General features: G+C 35.2%; 1 protein-coding gene across 1 annotated transcript in view; it reads left to right on the forward strand.

Moving 5' to 3' along the window:
- The window catches only part of LOC138702764 (uncharacterized), a 485,562-nt gene that overhangs the window by 456,792 nt on the left and 10,366 nt on the right, over positions 1-18,404 (forward strand). Inside the window, exon 4 of the mRNA XM_069830064.1 lies at positions 10,319-10,631. Coding sequence (XP_069686165.1) covers positions 10,319-10,631 — 313 coding nt within the window. The remainder of the gene's footprint in view (positions 1-10,318; positions 10,632-18,404) is intronic.

Here is an 18,404-nt window from a genome sequence, read left to right on the forward strand (position 1 = left end):
CGTGAGTATGATTATGAAATGAGAGTAAGTTGAATTTTACAAGACTAAATCTCAGCAACAATATCCACTACTACACATTCTGGCTGTGAAAATGATTGCTATGTTTGGCTCAACATTTATATTTGTGAGCAACTGTTTTCTATTATCAACTTTAATAAAGGCAGACATCGAACATCTGTAACTGATGTTTCATTACGATCAGTAGGCTACTGTTCCTTTCAGCTGCCAATAGCATAAAATCCCGTTTTCATGTACTGATAAATAAAAATATAACAAAATGATATTGTATATTTAAGTAGCTATAGAGGTTTCTATTATTTCTGTAAAATTTCTTCATTAATTAATAATAATAGTCCAAGATAGTTTTGTAAACACTGAACGGGAATAATTTCATAAACACTCATACTAGTCCTTCCTTTTGTGTACATTTTGTACGAGATCAGCCCTTCTTCCAGTTCACCCTTATACAGAGCGCAGCTAATATCTGCATTCCGCTCATGATCTGTGAGCCGGCTCGGAGAGCGCAAACCTTGTGCAGGCCTGGTATAGAGAGAGATCTTTAACGCTAATACATGGGAGACCAGACTATATAAAGACTTTAAATAAATGAGATAGAATATGTAAAACGGTCACTGGTCAACAAAGGACATGCTGTACTTCGGAAGAAATATTGATTGAGAGTTAGCCCCCAGCTGCAATATATTTTAAAAAATCCCCAACTTTCAGGTTGAAATGAAGGCTTCACATTAACCCTTAGCGAATAGTAGCGTAACCACTAAGCCCTTTCGAGCCCTTTTTCAATTCATAAGCCCTCCAACTCGTGTGCTCATTGAGTGTGGCTGATGCATCCATCCATTTCGACACACTTGCGTACCCCCTCCCACCATCACGACTTTACTCATTTATTCTCGCTAGATCTATAACCGCAGAATATATCCGCGTCATATTTCATCACCTCGCCATCACTTTTACCCCAACCCCTAGTCGAGGGTGCAATTGGTCCATTCATCTACCACACGCCATTCCCTCCACGACCATCAAACTCTTTCTCAACCATCCTTTTCCCGTACTCACAATATCTCTTCCCATTTCTCCAGACATGGAGGCCTCCCTTTATGGGTACAGTATTTCAGCGGAAACATTTCGTGAAAAGTCCGCTGACGATTTCTGCTTCCTGAGACAAACTCAACCTAACAATATGCGTGTGAAATAAAATATAGCAATTTACGAGACTTTTACAGAACTACCGTCACTAATTTAGTATGATCAATCGAATTTTGTCATCCATTAACGAAGAAATTTACCAAAACGTAATAACTCTACTATGGCTAAAATTATACCGCTTTCGGTTACAAACCTAATGGACTCGATTCGATTCTGGCAGGGAAGTGAAGATGAATTTAGAGTTGACAAGGACTATGAATACGTCTTTATATTTGAATCGCCTAGATTCAAACTGCACTTTCTCCAAATTGTGAAATATGGGATTAAGGTAAGTTTCTATGCAGAATTTTGGAAGGAAGGTGATAAACTGCTCGTTTGGAGTCAAACTGGAAATTATCTACCTTAATTATAGTAGCAAATTCAGTGTGGAGTCTAACTGCACTAGTTTTTTGTCTATTCGACAAATCAAACTTTTGGATGAAGTTCAGTTTGATTCTAGGCGACTCATTTATCTTGTATTGAATTAAGCGGTGTTAAATATCCTTACAGAAATGAAGAGACATAAAAGACCAAATTATTGTTATTATTATTATTATTATTATTATTATTATTATTATTATTATTATTTACTTCGTTATTTAACGACATTGTATCAACTACTGGTTATTTAGCGTCGGTGAGATTGGTGATAGCGAGATGGTATATGGCGAAATGAGACCGAGGATTTGCCATAGACATTCACCTTACGGTCGGGGAAAACCTCGGGAAAAACCAATTAGAAAATCAATCCAAACGGGAATCGAACCAACGCCCTAACACAACTCCAGATTAACAGGCAAGCGCCTCAGCCGACTGAGCTACGCCAGTGGCTTACTGTTATTATTATTATTTTTTAAAGAAAAGATTCACCATTATAGAGAACAATGGATTAATCATGTAGGTAGAGTGGATTGAAACCGTATTCCTAGAAGAATCCTGAAATAAAAACCAAAGGCAACAAGAGACCTAGGAAGACCGAGAAAATGTTTGAGGAACTCAATGTGAAGACGCAACAGGTTTAAGCCTAATCCTTGAACGAAGTAGTATTAGTAGTACTAGTAGTAGTAGTAGTAGTAGTAGTAGTAGTAGTAGTAGTATTAGTAGTAGTAGTAGGAGTAGTAGTAGTAGTAGTAGTAGTAGTAGTAGTAGTAACGTATGTACGCCTGGAAACAGGTTTCGCTTAGTACGACACCGTTCGAGAAGTAACACGGGCAATAACAGCCCGTTTATCGGTTATGTAGTGCATCAGTTTTCGGAAATTAAATGTCGCGACCTACTGGATTATATTTATAATAACTGCGGGAACTATCGACTACTGAAAATAAAGCACGACAAGTTTTGTACCATTCCTTCGTATTATACATATCATAAAATAAATTAAGATTTTCTGTTCTAATATATGCTGGATTATCACGAACTACTCGTAGCATTTAATAGAAATCAGCTGCATACTAATTGTCTAGTCTTAACGTTCCTTCAACCTGTATTATACGTCCGTATACAAAAACTTTTCACGCTTAATTTAAGAGAAATGTACACAATATTTTCTTGGCAGTCGCGTTCGATCTATACAAATTGCATTTACCGGAGCTAAATCTCCTTTCTTGCAAACGCTCTGAAGTATTCGGATACTAAGTCCATTCACTGCTAAGACATGAAGTTATGATACACATGTTGGAATTACAAGTGCTTAGTATTAAGTACAAGCCACGTAGGCCTACAGTTATTGCTGCACTATAAACTTCCAAGATGTCAAAAAGTATCATAAGTACGGTATCTAAACGTTCCAAAGGCTCTTAAAATAATGTCCAATATAGTTCAAATATTCAATGTGCCTATAATTATGAAGAGGTCAATAATTTTAAGTGGCTAAAGAAATTCAGCGTTCTAAACAAATTTCAAGACATCGAAATAATTTCAAGATATCAAAATAAATTTCAAAATGCCTAAAAGTGTACATTAGCGTCATGCATTACAGACGCTATATTCGGTTCAAGTTTGTCGAGTATGGCGAAGTTCGATATTCGCCGATGTTTGATTTTGGAAAGAGGCCTTCGTGTTTGTTCCACCTTGTTGTAAAAATATTCGCTGTTCTCCACTCTCACCCCTTCATGTTTCAACCGCTTAAGCACAGAATTTTCGATTAGTTTTTCATATGAAATAAGACGAAGTTTGTAATGTATTGCTTGCCTCTTTCATGTTCGAAAATTGCAGGACGCTGTCGTACACTATTGTTGCTAGAATCATCCTGAGTCCATACGTAGAATATGTTCATACCAATAACATCTATTATTTTGTATTTTATCATATAGATTAAAATGCATCATTTTTACTTAGGCCTACTTACTTACTTACTTACAAATGGCTTTTAAGGAACCCGAAGGTTCATTGCCGCCCTCACATAAGCCCGCCAGCGGTCCCTATCCTGTGCAAGATTAATCCAGTCTCTATCATCATATCCCACCTCCCTCAAATCCATTTTAATATTATCCTCCCATCTACGTCTCGGCCTCCCTAAAGGTATTTTTCCCTCCGGTCTCCCAACTAACACTCTATATGCATTTCTGGATTCGCCCATACGTGCTACATGCCCTGCCCATCTCAAACGTCTGGATTTAATGTTCCTAATTATGTCAGGTGAAGAATACAATGCGTGCAGTTCTGTGTTGTGTAACTTTCTCCATTCTCCTGTAACTTCATCCCGCTTAGCCCCAAATATTTTCCTTAGCACCTTATTCTCAAACACCCTGAACCTATGTTCCTCTCTCAGAGTGAGAGTCCAAGTTTCACAACCATACAGAAGAACCGGTAATATAACTGTTTTATAAATTCTAACTTTCAGATTTTTCGACAGCAGATTGGATGATAAGAGCTTCTCAGCCGAATAATAACACGCATTTCCCATATTTATTCTGCGTTTAATTTCCTCCCGAGTGTCATTTATATTTGTTACTGTTGCTCCAAGATATTTGAATTTTTCCACCTCTTCGAAGGATAAATCTCCAATTTTTATATTTCCATTTCGTACAATATTCTGGTCACGAGACATAATCATATACTTTGTCTTTTCGGGATTTACTTCCAAACCGATCGCTCTACTTGCTTCAAGTAAAATTTCCGTGTTTTCCCTAATCGTTTGTGTATTTTCTCCTAACATATTCACGTCATCCGCATAGACAAGAAGCTGATGTAACCCGTTCAATTCCAAACCCTGCCTGTTATCCTGAACTTTCCTAATGGCATATTCTAGAGCGAAGTTAAAAAGTAAAGGTGATAGTGCATCTCCCTGCTTTAGCCCGCAGTGAATTGGAAAAGCATCAGATAGAAACTGACCTATACGGACTCTGCTGTATGTTTCACTGAGACACATTTTAATTAATCGAACTAGTTTCTTGGGAATACCAAATTCAATAAGAATATCATATAATACTTCCCTCTTAACCGAGTCATAAGCCTTTTTGAAATCTATGAATAACTGATGTACTGTACCCTTATACTCCCATTTTTTCTCCATTATCTGTCGAATACAAAAAATCTGATCAATAGTCGATCTATTACGCCGAAAACCGCACTGATGATCCCCAATAATTTCATCTACGTACGGAGTTAATCTTCTCAAAAGAATATTGGACAAAATTTTGTACGACGTCAACAAAAGTGATATTCCTCGAAAGTTACCACAGTTGGTTTTGTCCCCCTTTTTAAAAATAGGTACAATTATGGACTCCTTCTATTGTTCTGGTACAATTTCCTTTTCCCAAATAGCAAGTACAAGTTTATAAATTTCGCTATATAATGCACTCCCACCCTCTTTTATTAATTCTGCTGGAATTTGATCGATACCTGGAGACTTGTACTTTTTCAGATTTTCTATCGCAATTTCGACTTCTGAAAGCGTGGGTTCGGGTATAAATGGCTCAGCAGTTTGTATTTCAATTTCGTCCCGATCATTTCTATTTGGCCTATGTACATTTAGTAGTTGCGCAAAATAGTTTTTCCATCTGTTTAGGATTGATGGAGAGTCTGCAAGCAAGTCACCATTCTCATCCTTGATCACGTTTACCCTTGGCTGATATCCGTTCTTAAATTCCTTTATACCCTTATATAAATCTCGAATGTTTTTATTCTTACTATTTGTTTCTACCTCATTCAGTTTTTCCTTCAAGTAACCTCTCTTTTTATTCCTAAGTGTACGACTTGCTTCCCGTCTTTCATTGAAATAATTATCTCTCTTCTCCTCAACTGGATCCTGTAAAAATTTCAATTTTGCCTGTTTCCTTCTTTCTACTACCATGCAACAATCTTCATCAAACCACGGTTTCTTTTTCTTAGTTTCATAATAGCCTATGCTCTGCTCAGCTGCAATTTTGATACTATCTCTGATATTTTCCCACACGCTATTAACATCTAATTCTTTCTCAACTTCGTCGGAACTTTCTAAAGTGGCAAACCTATTCGAAATTTCGACCTGATAATTTTGCTTAGCTTCCTCGTCCTTTAATTTCAAAATATTGAATTTAGTAATATTAACTTGTTGCTCTACTCGCTTGGCTACTGATAATCTTTCTCTTAATTCTCCAATCACCAAATAATGGTCAGAATTACAGTCTGCACCCCTGAAAGTTCGAATATCTACTATACTAGTATGTCTCCGTTTATCTATCAAGATGTGATCTATTTGGTTGTGTGTCAATCCATCTGGAGAAGTCCAAGTATATTTATGTATATCCTTATGGGGGAATGTTGTACTTTTGACAATTAAGTTTTTCGATGTGGCAAAGTTGACTAATCTAACTCCATTGTCACTACTAATTGCGTGTAGGCTCTCTTTTCCAATAGTTGGTCTAAAAATATCCTCCCGTCCTACTTTAGCATTGAAATCCCCCAATAAAATTTTCATGTGATATCTAGGGAACTGATCAAAAGTATGTTCCAATTCCTCATAGAAGCTATTCTTTATATGGTCGTCTTTCTCTTCTGTAGGGGCGTGAGCATTTATAACTATGATGTCGCACCATCTACCCTTAAGTACTAAATATGATAACCTGTCACTGATAAATTCGACCTTTTTTACTGCTGATTTTATTCTTTTATGAACAAAGAATCCTGTTCCTAATTGGTGATTATTGTTTCCTTCCCCATAATACAACAAGTAATCTCCTATTTGTGATATGCCATTCCCATCTAACCTAACCTCTTGTACTCCTACGAAGTCTATTCTATATCTAGCTAGTTCTTTTGCTACTAATGTTACCCCTCCTGTTCTATAAAGACTAGTTACGTTCCAAGTGCCAAATCTCAAATCCTTATTCCTTTGCTGTGGTCGTGCCAGAGAATCAGTCCTATTCCGAGGCTTATTATAGGGATACGTAACAAGCTGTTTTTTACGGTGATGGGTTGTTAGCCCTTCGCCCAACCCCCAAGCTGGAGGACCACCCCTTATCGGCTGTCCACGACTGCTTATTCAATATATTCGCAGCTACCCTCCATATCTGGAGGCCGTCTCCTCTATCCGCAACCTGAGGACGCGCCATGCCGTGGTGATAGAAAATGTATCATTTTTATAGATTAAAAATCTATAGCTACTATCATTTCGAATCTGGTGTTTGAGATAGATTTCAGATATCTCATTTCAACAGTTTCTGTCATACTTTTATGTTTAATTCGTTAATAGCATAATTAAAAACTATTTTTCGGAACAAGTAACATTGCTTGAATCATCATTTCATTAGAAGCATCAGAAAATTAAATGATATGAATATTTATACCGTTGTTCTCTTCGATATTATGTAAATTTCACGCACAACTTAACATTTCCTAGGTTTCATACATTAATATACAGAAATTCATCCAAAATTCTTTTCATCAACGATCCCCATGCCGTGTCAATAATGATGCCTTTCTTAGCTGTCTGATTTTAATTTCCAATGGAAAAGAATCTCATGTCAATACAAGTTAATTTTTCGCTACATTAATCTTCCTCAGGCTTTCAATTAAAATTTGAATTCTCTCCTTTTTATTGCTATTATCTGTATTTTGACAAAAAGTATACACTGAAGAGATTGGAAAAGAGTCGAAGTAATTTATTCTCTTTATATTAAACTCCGTTAGGACAATGAAATGAGTTGTAATGACGAATACATCTACACAGGATATAACCGCATACATGATTCAGTAAAACCTACCTACACAAAAGTCTACATCTGACTGAGGTTCTGGCTGATATATACATCTATTATCAGGCAGTACATCTCACTTGACGATATGTGTCAGAGGAAGAACAATTTGTTTGTATACATCTGAAGTCTGATTAGTGTAATATGTAGCTAATCAGCGATGTATGCAATGGAGGGGGAAAGGAACTGGCTACCCTACCCCATTATCTCCTAGCCTAGTTGTCTCATGAGTGATGTCTTGTTGGTGTCACTTGTGGGAACCTGATCTGTCTTCGGACAGTTAACTAAACAGCAACATAAAAATCATCTCTCTCTCCCTCTCTCTCTCTCATTAATGACTGTCCGCATGAATTTGAGTTTCATACTCTCCCTAAATCTACAGTGTTCTCCACATGTGACTAAAATTCAGTCGAGTACTAAATGTTTTGAGGAGGCTAAATAAATCCAGGAAGTGGGCAACGTATTCGTCCAGCCGGATCATCTTTAAGGCGATGAGCTACTCAGATTTCTAAAATCCTTAATTTTTTAGCTAGAGAGTTTAAATTTTTATTGAATATGTATAGGACCTATCAATATCATAATCACAAATTTTAAATTTCTATCTTTCCTTAAAAACACTTTAAAAAATTAACTTCTTTTTTTTCTTCTTTCAATTTTCTTAGTAGAAATCCTATTTCAAAAAAATTATTATTCTTTGAATATAACTTTTTCTTAAAGGTAACACTGCATGTTGTGCAATGGAGCATTAGTAATTCCCTACTCTAATTTGTTCATTTGTGGAAAAAGAATGTAATTTCTTCAATGTTCAAACATCAATAAAAAAAATAATACTACTTCACGTATAATTATCTAGCACTAAAACTACGCTGAACACAGCCAATCAAATGCTTCATTTCACAACAGAAATATTAATAAATAAGTATGTCAAGTTTCATCACTCTAGCTTTAACTACTGAGAAATAAAATGAATACTTGTCATTGAAAACGTAGTCAATTTATTTTTTGAGATAATTAAATTTAAAGTTTTGGCTACATATAACTCGTGCATTAACACAACTTCTAGCAATTATATAAAAGTATACTTATAATTAAGATATTCAGATACAAATTTCACAAAATTACTTCTCAAGAAACCGTACATTTTTAACGCGAAAATAAAAAAAAATGGTAACATTTGTAAAAATTCGGCTATGTTCAATAGTGCATCGTCTTAAATTGTAGAGTAAAGAAGGATTATTTGAATAATTTCAGACATTTTAACATTTTTTTGGAATATGCCCACATTATCTCTAATATTAATATGAACTGTTGTACTTACATGTTTAAAGAAGCAATAGAAATTTTATAAAATGAAAACAACTGTAACTGAAGTCACAATTGAGCTATCTGATTTACCCGCAAAGTTGTACAGGATTTTAAAAATGTGGGGTAATTTGAATATATTGTGGGGCAATATAAATAATTCGAAATAAAATTAGAAAAATGTTGTTTTCAAAAACAGTTTTACTCCAATACTGAATAATTACCTTCAAATAATTAATCAGGCCTAATCATTGTACAATAATTAACAGCAAATATAAATGAAAAATTGTCTCCTTTGTCACTGCACTGAAATCTTCTACACATACCGAAAGCAAACGAACTGTTTTCTTCCTTCTCCTCCAACAGAACACGCGTGGTACCAAGTTTTGCGAATCTGACAACGAATTCAGTTCTCCTTTTCGGAAGAAAGTTCAGAATAATATCTTCTGTTGCAGAAGCCACATTTCCAGTCATCTTCATTGTTCTCATGCCCTCAATCGTTGTCACCATAAGCTTCCTTATTCGCATCCTTTTGAGAGTGCTCGGTTCTAGATCGTTATTGTCTTTTTGTCTAAAATCTTTTTTGCTTTCATTCTGTCTTCAAAATAAAGACTGAGTAATAAATAACTGATTAAAAACGACTAATAGTGTTGTAAATATATTATTAAAATTGTCCCATGAGAGACTATTCAAATTTTCCCGCTCGTCGACAAAAAAAGAATTTGATCGTAGTACGAAGCTCATATACTAGAATACGTCACAACTCGGGCTACCAACTGCTAAGACAGCCATGAAATGCTTACAGGTTAAAATAAATGCACTATATTACCACACATTTTATAAAAGCTCAAGTAAATGAAGTAAAATATTATAAGCTACTATTGGATAGGGATTTTGCTACACACTTCCAACAAAAAAAAAATATCTATAGATTTCCAGTTCAGCTTGAAGGATCTGTTTTATAGAGAGAGTGTTCACAAACAGCGTATTCCGAATCTCAGCGCTGACTAATATGATGGCATCACGGTGTTCCGAATTTCATCGATGACTTCACTCATGCTCCATCGGTGTCGCACCGGTGCCATCAGCTTGCAGAGGTGGTGGCAGTCTCCATCAGCCACCATCAGTGAATCTGATTGGTTCCTGTATAGGGCGGGAATTAGCAGACGAATGACATCGTGCACTGTTGTGTCATGGCGGTGTGTTCTGCTTTAGTTCTGCTGTATTGTTTGTAATGAGCACAACGTAAAAACAATACTGTATGTTAATGGCTTATGAGCGAATATGTCAACGGACCAGTTATTACTACCGGTTCAAGAAATGAATTGTTTATGCTCTATTTTCTTTGAACGAGATGGCAGTACGGAAATTTCGAACAGAACAGACAACAACTTATACAGTTGCCATGACAGCCATCGGTCCTTCCAGCAGTTTTGTTCCTATTTCGCTGCAGCGTGACGTCATTGTTGTCCACCGGTCCGGTGAGATTCGGAATACGCTGAAAGACTTCTTTCTTTTCAATATCTATCACTTTTCAACATGGCTTCGCTTGTTTTGTCTTAATGTTGCCAAAACTTTAGCATTATCCATATTTCCCCGTTATTCAAATTACCCCTCTTTACTCTGCTCTGTTGCAGCCACCGACCAGCAACCTGGTGATCTACCCGGTGGTCCGGGAGACGGACGGGGACAGGGAGAGCTCGTACTTGGGGCTGAAGATGGTGGTGAAGCCGCACCATTTCCAGCACGGGCGTATCAAGATCCGCTGTTCGGCCGCCATCCACGACATCTACTACCAGAGCACGGAGAAGAGCATTGAGGAGGAGCGGCCGCGAGGTCTGATCCACGGCACGGGCACGGGGGGCGGCGTGCAGTACCTGCAGCCCCCGCCCGCCACCGACCTGCCTCCCTCGGGCCACCGCTTCGAGCTGGAGAACGTTATACAACAGGGTGAGTCCATCACGATTTAATAAGCCGTTCTCACTACAGCAAGAAGCGAGAATTCTGTGTATTCTACCCTTTTGAGGAGTAAGTAAGACTCAAACTATAATTATTTATTGTCGTAAAAAATCTTGGCTTCTTTTTCGATAATAATCTAAATTGGAATTTTCAAGTTAAAGAAACGATAAAAAAAAATCTGTTCCTCCATTCACTGTTTGAGTCGCTTAAGAAACTTCTTGCCCCAGCAACTAAAACTTACCCTAGTACAAATCCTAGTAATTCCGCATTTCGATTATTGTGACGTTTTGTTAAGTGATCTAAGTTCTGAACTGTCAGTCAAGTTACAGCGAGTTCAGAATATGTGCGTCAGATACGTGTGCAACATCCGACGATATGATCACATATCACCGTCCTTCGCAAGTCTTTCGTGGCTCCGACTTAAAGAATGTAGAACTTTACACTCTTTGTCATTACTTTTTCGAATTCTGCACACTTCAACGCCAAATTACCTTTCGTCTCGTTTTTCTTATCTATACTCTAACCACGACGTAAATACCAGATCACTTATCTGTGGCGCGTTAAGTATAACTCTTCATAGAACATCTCGTTATTCATCATCTTTTACAGTATCCACCTCGCGACAATGGAATTTCCTGTCACAAAGTATTAGGGGCTGCAAGACAATAAACACTTTTAAAAACAGCTTAAAAGATAATCTTCTTAGCATTTCACTCCAATCATATTGACTTAAACTATCACTGTCTACATTGTTACTCCTTCCTTTAGACATGCATCCTGATAGTGCTGTATTTTCAAAATTGTCTCATAATAATCTCTTTCTATCATCTAACATTACTTGAAATATATTAACATTCTATTATTTTAGCTTAATTCTGCTACATAGTTTGTATTTCAGTGTTTAATTAATAGTTCATAGTATTTTGTTGTTTAATTCGTAAATAACTCTTGTATACATGTAGCTCTTATCTAAATCAAATTGTTCAATTCTTTGTCAGTTCATACATATGTATGTATGCTTTTTGCTGGTTGAGTGGAAGAGAAGGCCTTACGGCCTTAACTCTGCCAGCTAAAATAAATTATTATTATTATTATTATTATTATTATTATTATTATTATTATTATTATTATTATTATTATTATTATTATTATTAAGTAAAGGGTGATATTATAAATAACTAATATGTTGGAAACCTTTGGTAAATTGATAGAACATCTAAAAAAATAAAAAAGGTAATGTAAATACTGTATATATTCAATCTCACTTTGTTTTTGTTTAATTACAGTATGCTACTTGTTTGCTTAATACAATTTTATTTTTACATGTTTGTTTACAAAGTTCAAACATAATTACATAGATCGTGCACAAAATGGCCACCATGTCCACCATATGGTCTTCTAAGCGCTGCGACATGAACTGTCTTACTCTCTCCCATATACCAGTTACCTTCTATATCTGCAAACAGGATAGTAGTTAAATATGACATTTGGATTGCAATGAACAGTATTGATTATTCAATCTACCTTAAATAAAAAGCAAATATTTGCAGTCCTTCTTCAAAACTCTGGTAAAGAATTTCAATGTTCTAGATAGCTCTTGAATACGCGTTTTTAAGCCTAAATGTCCCTACAAGTCAAAATCCAAGCAGGCCAGGACGTTGGCCCCTATTGACATATCAATTTCTTAGGGAATCTATCGCTGAAATTAAAAGAAAGAAAGAAAATGAAAACCTTATAAAAAACTAAAATGGGTCGAGTTCCTTCTCCAAATGTATTGATCGCTCTCGATACTCCAAGTATTTAGAGTATCGAGGTATCGCAAGCATAGAGCACTCAACTCTTATCTGTGAATTAATTGAAGACGAAAGTTTGAAACTTTCTTAAAGAATTCCACAGAATGGAGTCAATAAAATAGTGGTTTTTTCAATACAAAATTAAAACCGCAAGGTATATACTTAGTTTAATATATACGAATTCCAGTGAAAGAAGAGAAGTTCTTGAACACTAAAAAGTATCGGAAAGTATCGAATCCATTTTCCAAAAGTGTTTATCACTCTCATACTTCAAAGTAATCAGAATACTGAAAGTATCAAAGATACAACTTTAATTAAAATTTGTTTGTGAATTGATTTAAGACGTAAGTTTTAAAATTCACTTTAAATTATTCCACAGAACAGAATGACTAAAATATCAAATAATTAAAATAATGAATCATTTTTTCCATTATTTTTCATATAGGAAGTTAAAGACTTTACGATATGTACTTAGTCTCATATACAAGTACTGGTTCTTTATAAAGAAAATGTCGGTTATCCTTGATGGTCCTGAGGTTACCATCTGGAAGTTGAACACATAACTCGCCGGTTCAAATCTGCCGAAAAGAACCCTGTCCCTCCAGACGATTTCGCGTTCATTTCTCGCACACATTCAATTTCGACGCTAAATAATCTCTGCAACTGAAAGCGTTGTTAAATAAAAGAATAGCTACCTACCTACGTATTTTAGGGCCGATTTCACCAAACATTTAACTTTAATTATCACTTTAAATCTTTTGAAATGGCACTTAAAGGGACAATGCAATTCACAAACACAAATTGAACTTTAAGCTCTCATTAAACTACATTTAAATTAATTGGTCATTTGGTAATTTAAATAATTAATCTTGCATTAAAGACAATAATTTTCATCATGGCGAGGAGAATGATGGACTTGACATTTTAAAATGATTATTTCTTATCGAGATGGGCGAGATAATTTCCGAAAGAGAAGATTATTCTTAATACAATGGACGAAAAAGATATGCAAACTCGGTTTAAGTTAATCAAAACTTAAGCATTGCATATTTTGAATAATAGAGAAGGTGATTTAGAATTTTCAATTGTTAGTTAAGTACTTCATAACATTATTTAAATGATACATTACTGCACAAACGTTTAATCAATCTTCGGTTGTCTAAAATACGGCAACTAAAGTAATATAAATAATAAATTTATCATGTAAGCCTAATATTTGGCCTACATTTGAAGGCATTGAAATAGCACACTGCTTACATGTTGCTTGTTGCATGATATTAATTTCCTTTTCATATTATCCCGTTTTGTCTTTAATAATGCTGAAGACATTGGGATGAGGTTTTTTGCATTGGAATCTGTTTCAACTTATTTCAAACTTTTCTTCTCTTGTTCTAAATTCTGTCCATCCGTCTTTTTTGTTTTCGATGATTTTAATGAGTTTTGCAGGTTACCTCTGTTTATCATGACATTATAATATTATAATATTGTCGTTATATTAAAACAAATAAACTCACTACAAAGGTCACTGCTTACATTAACAAGACACATGGCCTTCGAAATTACTATTTTATTATGATTCCGAAGGCCATGGTGACTTAATTGAAAATTAAATTAACTTTATATTAAATGCGTAGTTTGGTAAGATAAATTACAATTAGTTAATAAGTGGATTAATAACACGTTGGTGAAATCGTCCCTTAGTATATTATATTTCAATTTTAACACATTTTCCTAGTCAAATGTGAGTATTAATTTGAAAAATTTATTTTTATTCTGAAATTATTTTTGTTATGAATTGCCTCAAAGGAACACTTCCATATATTTAAGCTTATCAAAAAATAAAATGGTGAATCATTTTCCTGTATGTTTACAAATCAGTAGATCAAGAACCACGTTAAAATATGTACTCAATTTGATATACTAGATACTCGTACATGCACTTTTAAATATATAATTAATTCTGTTATATCCCCTTTAAATTTTAATAAATCTGTATAACACAAGTATGCATATTACTTCATTACATACCTTCGAATTATGACATTCTTTTTGTGCAAAGCTTGCCAGAAAACACTTTCCTGTGTTTAAACTTGTTTCCTTTTCTTCGAAATCATAAGATTTGTATTTATCTATTCTTTATTGCATAATGTGAAAATGTGAACTATTTTACTGTAACAAAACTATGTCATTAGTGAGAGTCTATTTGAAACTACTCATACTCCACTATAATTCTCTTAAAAATATGCATCACTAACAACAGTGAAAAATAATTGCTACTTCTGCTCCACTACAATTCCCACACATTAAATTTTGTGCACTCGTAACAGCCTAGATAACAAATATGTTTTGTGTGTTTTTGGTTCACTTTACTTTCATGAGCATCGGAATAGCATTGAATATTAATCACGTGATATTTGCTTTTAATACCGCTACACAAAGGTAATAAATACATACGCAGCCCGCCACTGCATCTCACATCGCCTGCAAACCTGTATTTAGTTCCACCTTACATAACTGTCGGAGAAGTTGCCTACAACGCAAGGCGTTTATATTTCCGACTTCCATCAGTCATCACGAATAGTAGGATAACTATTTCCAGGTTCAACACGACAGTTTAAGATTTTAATAATAATCATTATCATCACCATCAGCACCAGTATCAACATAATTTCAATAATTTTGCATTTGACCCTCTCTACTCTCAATCTTGTGAAGATTTTGAATCAGTAGACATTGACAAGTAGCGTGTCCTTTCGGCCTTGTGGTCAGCATGGCGCTAAACTATGTCCTCTGACAACAAAGAACAAAAACAAAAGAATAGACACGTTAATTTTTTAGCTTCTACGCGTAACAAGACAGCAGACATATAGAAACATGACATATGAACACTGCTGCTTAACCTAATGTGCGTGACTTCTGGGACACTGTTGTTTATATTACAGATCATTGAATTATAATTAAAACTTACTGATTAGTTGTAAAATGGCACATCATAAGAACTCTCTCACTTGTAGGGATTCACCTTCACGTGTACATACCTGCAAACACACGAACATCATTAACTTGTGCTTAAGATTTGAGAATGAAACATAATAATGAGCCAAAACAAAAAAATAAAACTCTATAAAAATTAAAACTCGAGTGGGATTTAATTGACTATTACACGAGTATATTTGGGGCTAAGAGGGATGAAGTTACAGGAGAATGGAGAAAGTTACACAACGCAGAGCTGCACGCATTGTATACTTCACCTGGCATAATTAGGAACATTAAATCTAGACGTTTGAGATGAGCAGGGCATGTAGCACGTATGGGCGAATCCAGAAATGCATATAGAGTGTTAGTTGGGAGGCCGGAGGGAAAAAGACCTTTAGGGAGGCCGAGACGTAGATGGGAAGATAATATTAAAATGGATTTGAGGGAGGTGGGATATGATGGTAGAGACTGGATTAATCTTGCCCAGGATAGGGACCAATGGCGGGCTTATGTGAGGGCGGCAATGAACCTCAGGGTTCCTTAAAGCCAGTAAGTAAGTAAGTAAGTAAGTATTACATGATTGTATGTAAAGAATAGAAGAAATAAAGTACTTTAATACAATAAAATATTAATTGACTTAATAAATACTAGACTGTCTTGAAAATGTATTAATATAATATTATCATCATTGCAAATATTCCGCTAGATGGCAGTAGTGTGTTCTGATTAGCTGTTCTTTTGTTACCAGTTCTGCCAACTATACAATTTTCACTGAACTCTATAGACGATTACTAGTCAAGAAGTCTTTGTTGATTCAATTTCATTTTTATTAAAAACAGTTGCATTCCACTTCAATTATCAATATATATTAAATAATCTCAGATATGTGACTATCCATAATCTCATACAGTAGAAGCTATAACATAACTAAATAATATAAAAAAGGTAAATGATAGAAACGTTTTAATTAACGATGATGAAATAAACACGGATCATTTTAAAAGGTACAACTATTGAAAGTACAATGTTGGCAAACAAAGGAGCAAGTGATAGGGAAGTGATAAAACAAACAAGTGATAGGGAGGTGATAATAACAAACAAATGCTAGGGAGGTGATAAAAACAAATGCTAGGGATGTGGTAAAAATTGTAGAATAAGCAACCATTATTAGTTGAAACACGTCGTTCCGTACCGTTTTATTGGTCAAAAGTAGTACGACGTAGTAAAAGTGTAATAGTCATTAGAAAAAAAATTGCATGAAATTGTTAATAATTTAATGAATTTAGAGTTTATGATAAAAAAACAAACGTGTAAGTAATAAAAAATGTATACCTTAGGGAATAAATAATACCTAGTATGTACTGCATTTATTTCATCTCTCACTTTCACTTGGTCATGAAATAACACAACACCCGTGTGTGGTGTGGGAGAATATAAAAGTTTCAATTACGAGTATATTCCTAATATTGAATTCAGTTACAATTTCTTTCCTCGTCTTTTCTTTAGATTTGGAAGTAACTGAATCGGGTTTTTTATTTTCTATAATATTTATATATTTTAACAGAACTATATCTAACAGTTCGATCTTTTCCTTTTACGAGAAATTTCAGATCGTTGAATCTTTGTTTAATTTTTAGCAGTAATTTACTCGTCCCGTGCAGTCTAGTACTGTCACGATCTGCTGGAATCTGGATCGCATTATTGCATATTAACCAACGGACAAACGAATGTCGTAATTTATTTGTTTTGCTGTGTTGCAAAGTTCAATTGAGATCTCAGATTACATTTTCTTTCGTTGTTGTTAACTCCATAGCATCTATTAGTGATTATGTTTGTGCTATCAGACGGAGTTACTTGTCAACAATGTGACGCTGAAACTTGTGTTCAGGTTACTGCCCAGGAACAGTCCTGATATACAGATTAGATTTGAACTAGATTAATGTAAACGAGTTCAGTATTATACAACGCGACCAAGTCGAAATCTCAGTTCATTTTCTGAACTTGGTTCTAAATTAATCTCCAGTCGGCTGTCTTTATACAACTGGCCCTAACAAAACTTAAACGCAAGTCTTTCATTTGACTGCCTCCGTGGTCTGTTGGTCAGCATGCTGGCTTACAGATGAGGAGATCCCGGGTTCGACTCTCGGCGAATTTTTCTTGAAGAAGAAAAATTCCCTGGGTGTCTAGAGTCTGGAAGTTTGTATGAATATGAGTGTGATTGTGAGAGTGCCGGGTTAATATTAAAATCAAAAATATATATAAAAAAAAACATCAGAACTGTCGCGTCACATTGTTGACAAGTAACTCCATCTGTTAGCACAAACTTAAAGTATCTAATAGATGCTACAGAGTTACCAACAGCGAAAAAAAAAGACTTTCATTTGTTTAATGTCTGACCTTGATTCTGTGGATCGGTCGGCATGGCAACCCGTCGCTGCACCACTGTTCGAAACGTATTTTCCGGCCACTCAGGTACAACTTCCGTACGTGTTTCAAACTCGAGCGTTACTCGCATTTTCTACTTCCCCTCCTGGGAGATGATGCGATAAGCGTTTGTATTTCCTGTCATTACAGTCCAACCCGAGCATTTCTCGTACGAGAAAAATATCCAACTTTGTTTCGCACGCTCTGCAATGCGTTTGTTACAAACATGTTTTTTTTTTTTGTGTTGCTATAAAAGTAATATTATTACAAGAATATTGCCTCGCCATATTGAAAACATGTTCAATTATTTACTCAGGTTGTGCCATCATAGGTACACTGCGAAGCGGTAAAGAGTTGTTTACGTAACAGTAGTGAAAGTTACAAAATTGCAATTTTTCATGTGACTGTTTTTATGTCCAGCCGTCTCCAATGATCAGACTGGAATAAACTAATTAGGATCATCTTATCTTGCGTAAGTTTTTGGCTGGCTTGTTTCTCGACGGAATCGTAGGCGTAAATACAGCTTATTTTCAACGTCTGCAATTTAATAACGGAACACAGATTTCACATT

Source organism: Periplaneta americana, chromosome 7, assembly GCF_040183065.1.
Source record: "Periplaneta americana isolate PAMFEO1 chromosome 7, P.americana_PAMFEO1_priV1, whole genome shotgun sequence".
In the NCBI taxonomy this organism is placed as follows: domain Eukaryota; kingdom Metazoa; phylum Arthropoda; class Insecta; order Blattodea; family Blattidae; genus Periplaneta; species Periplaneta americana.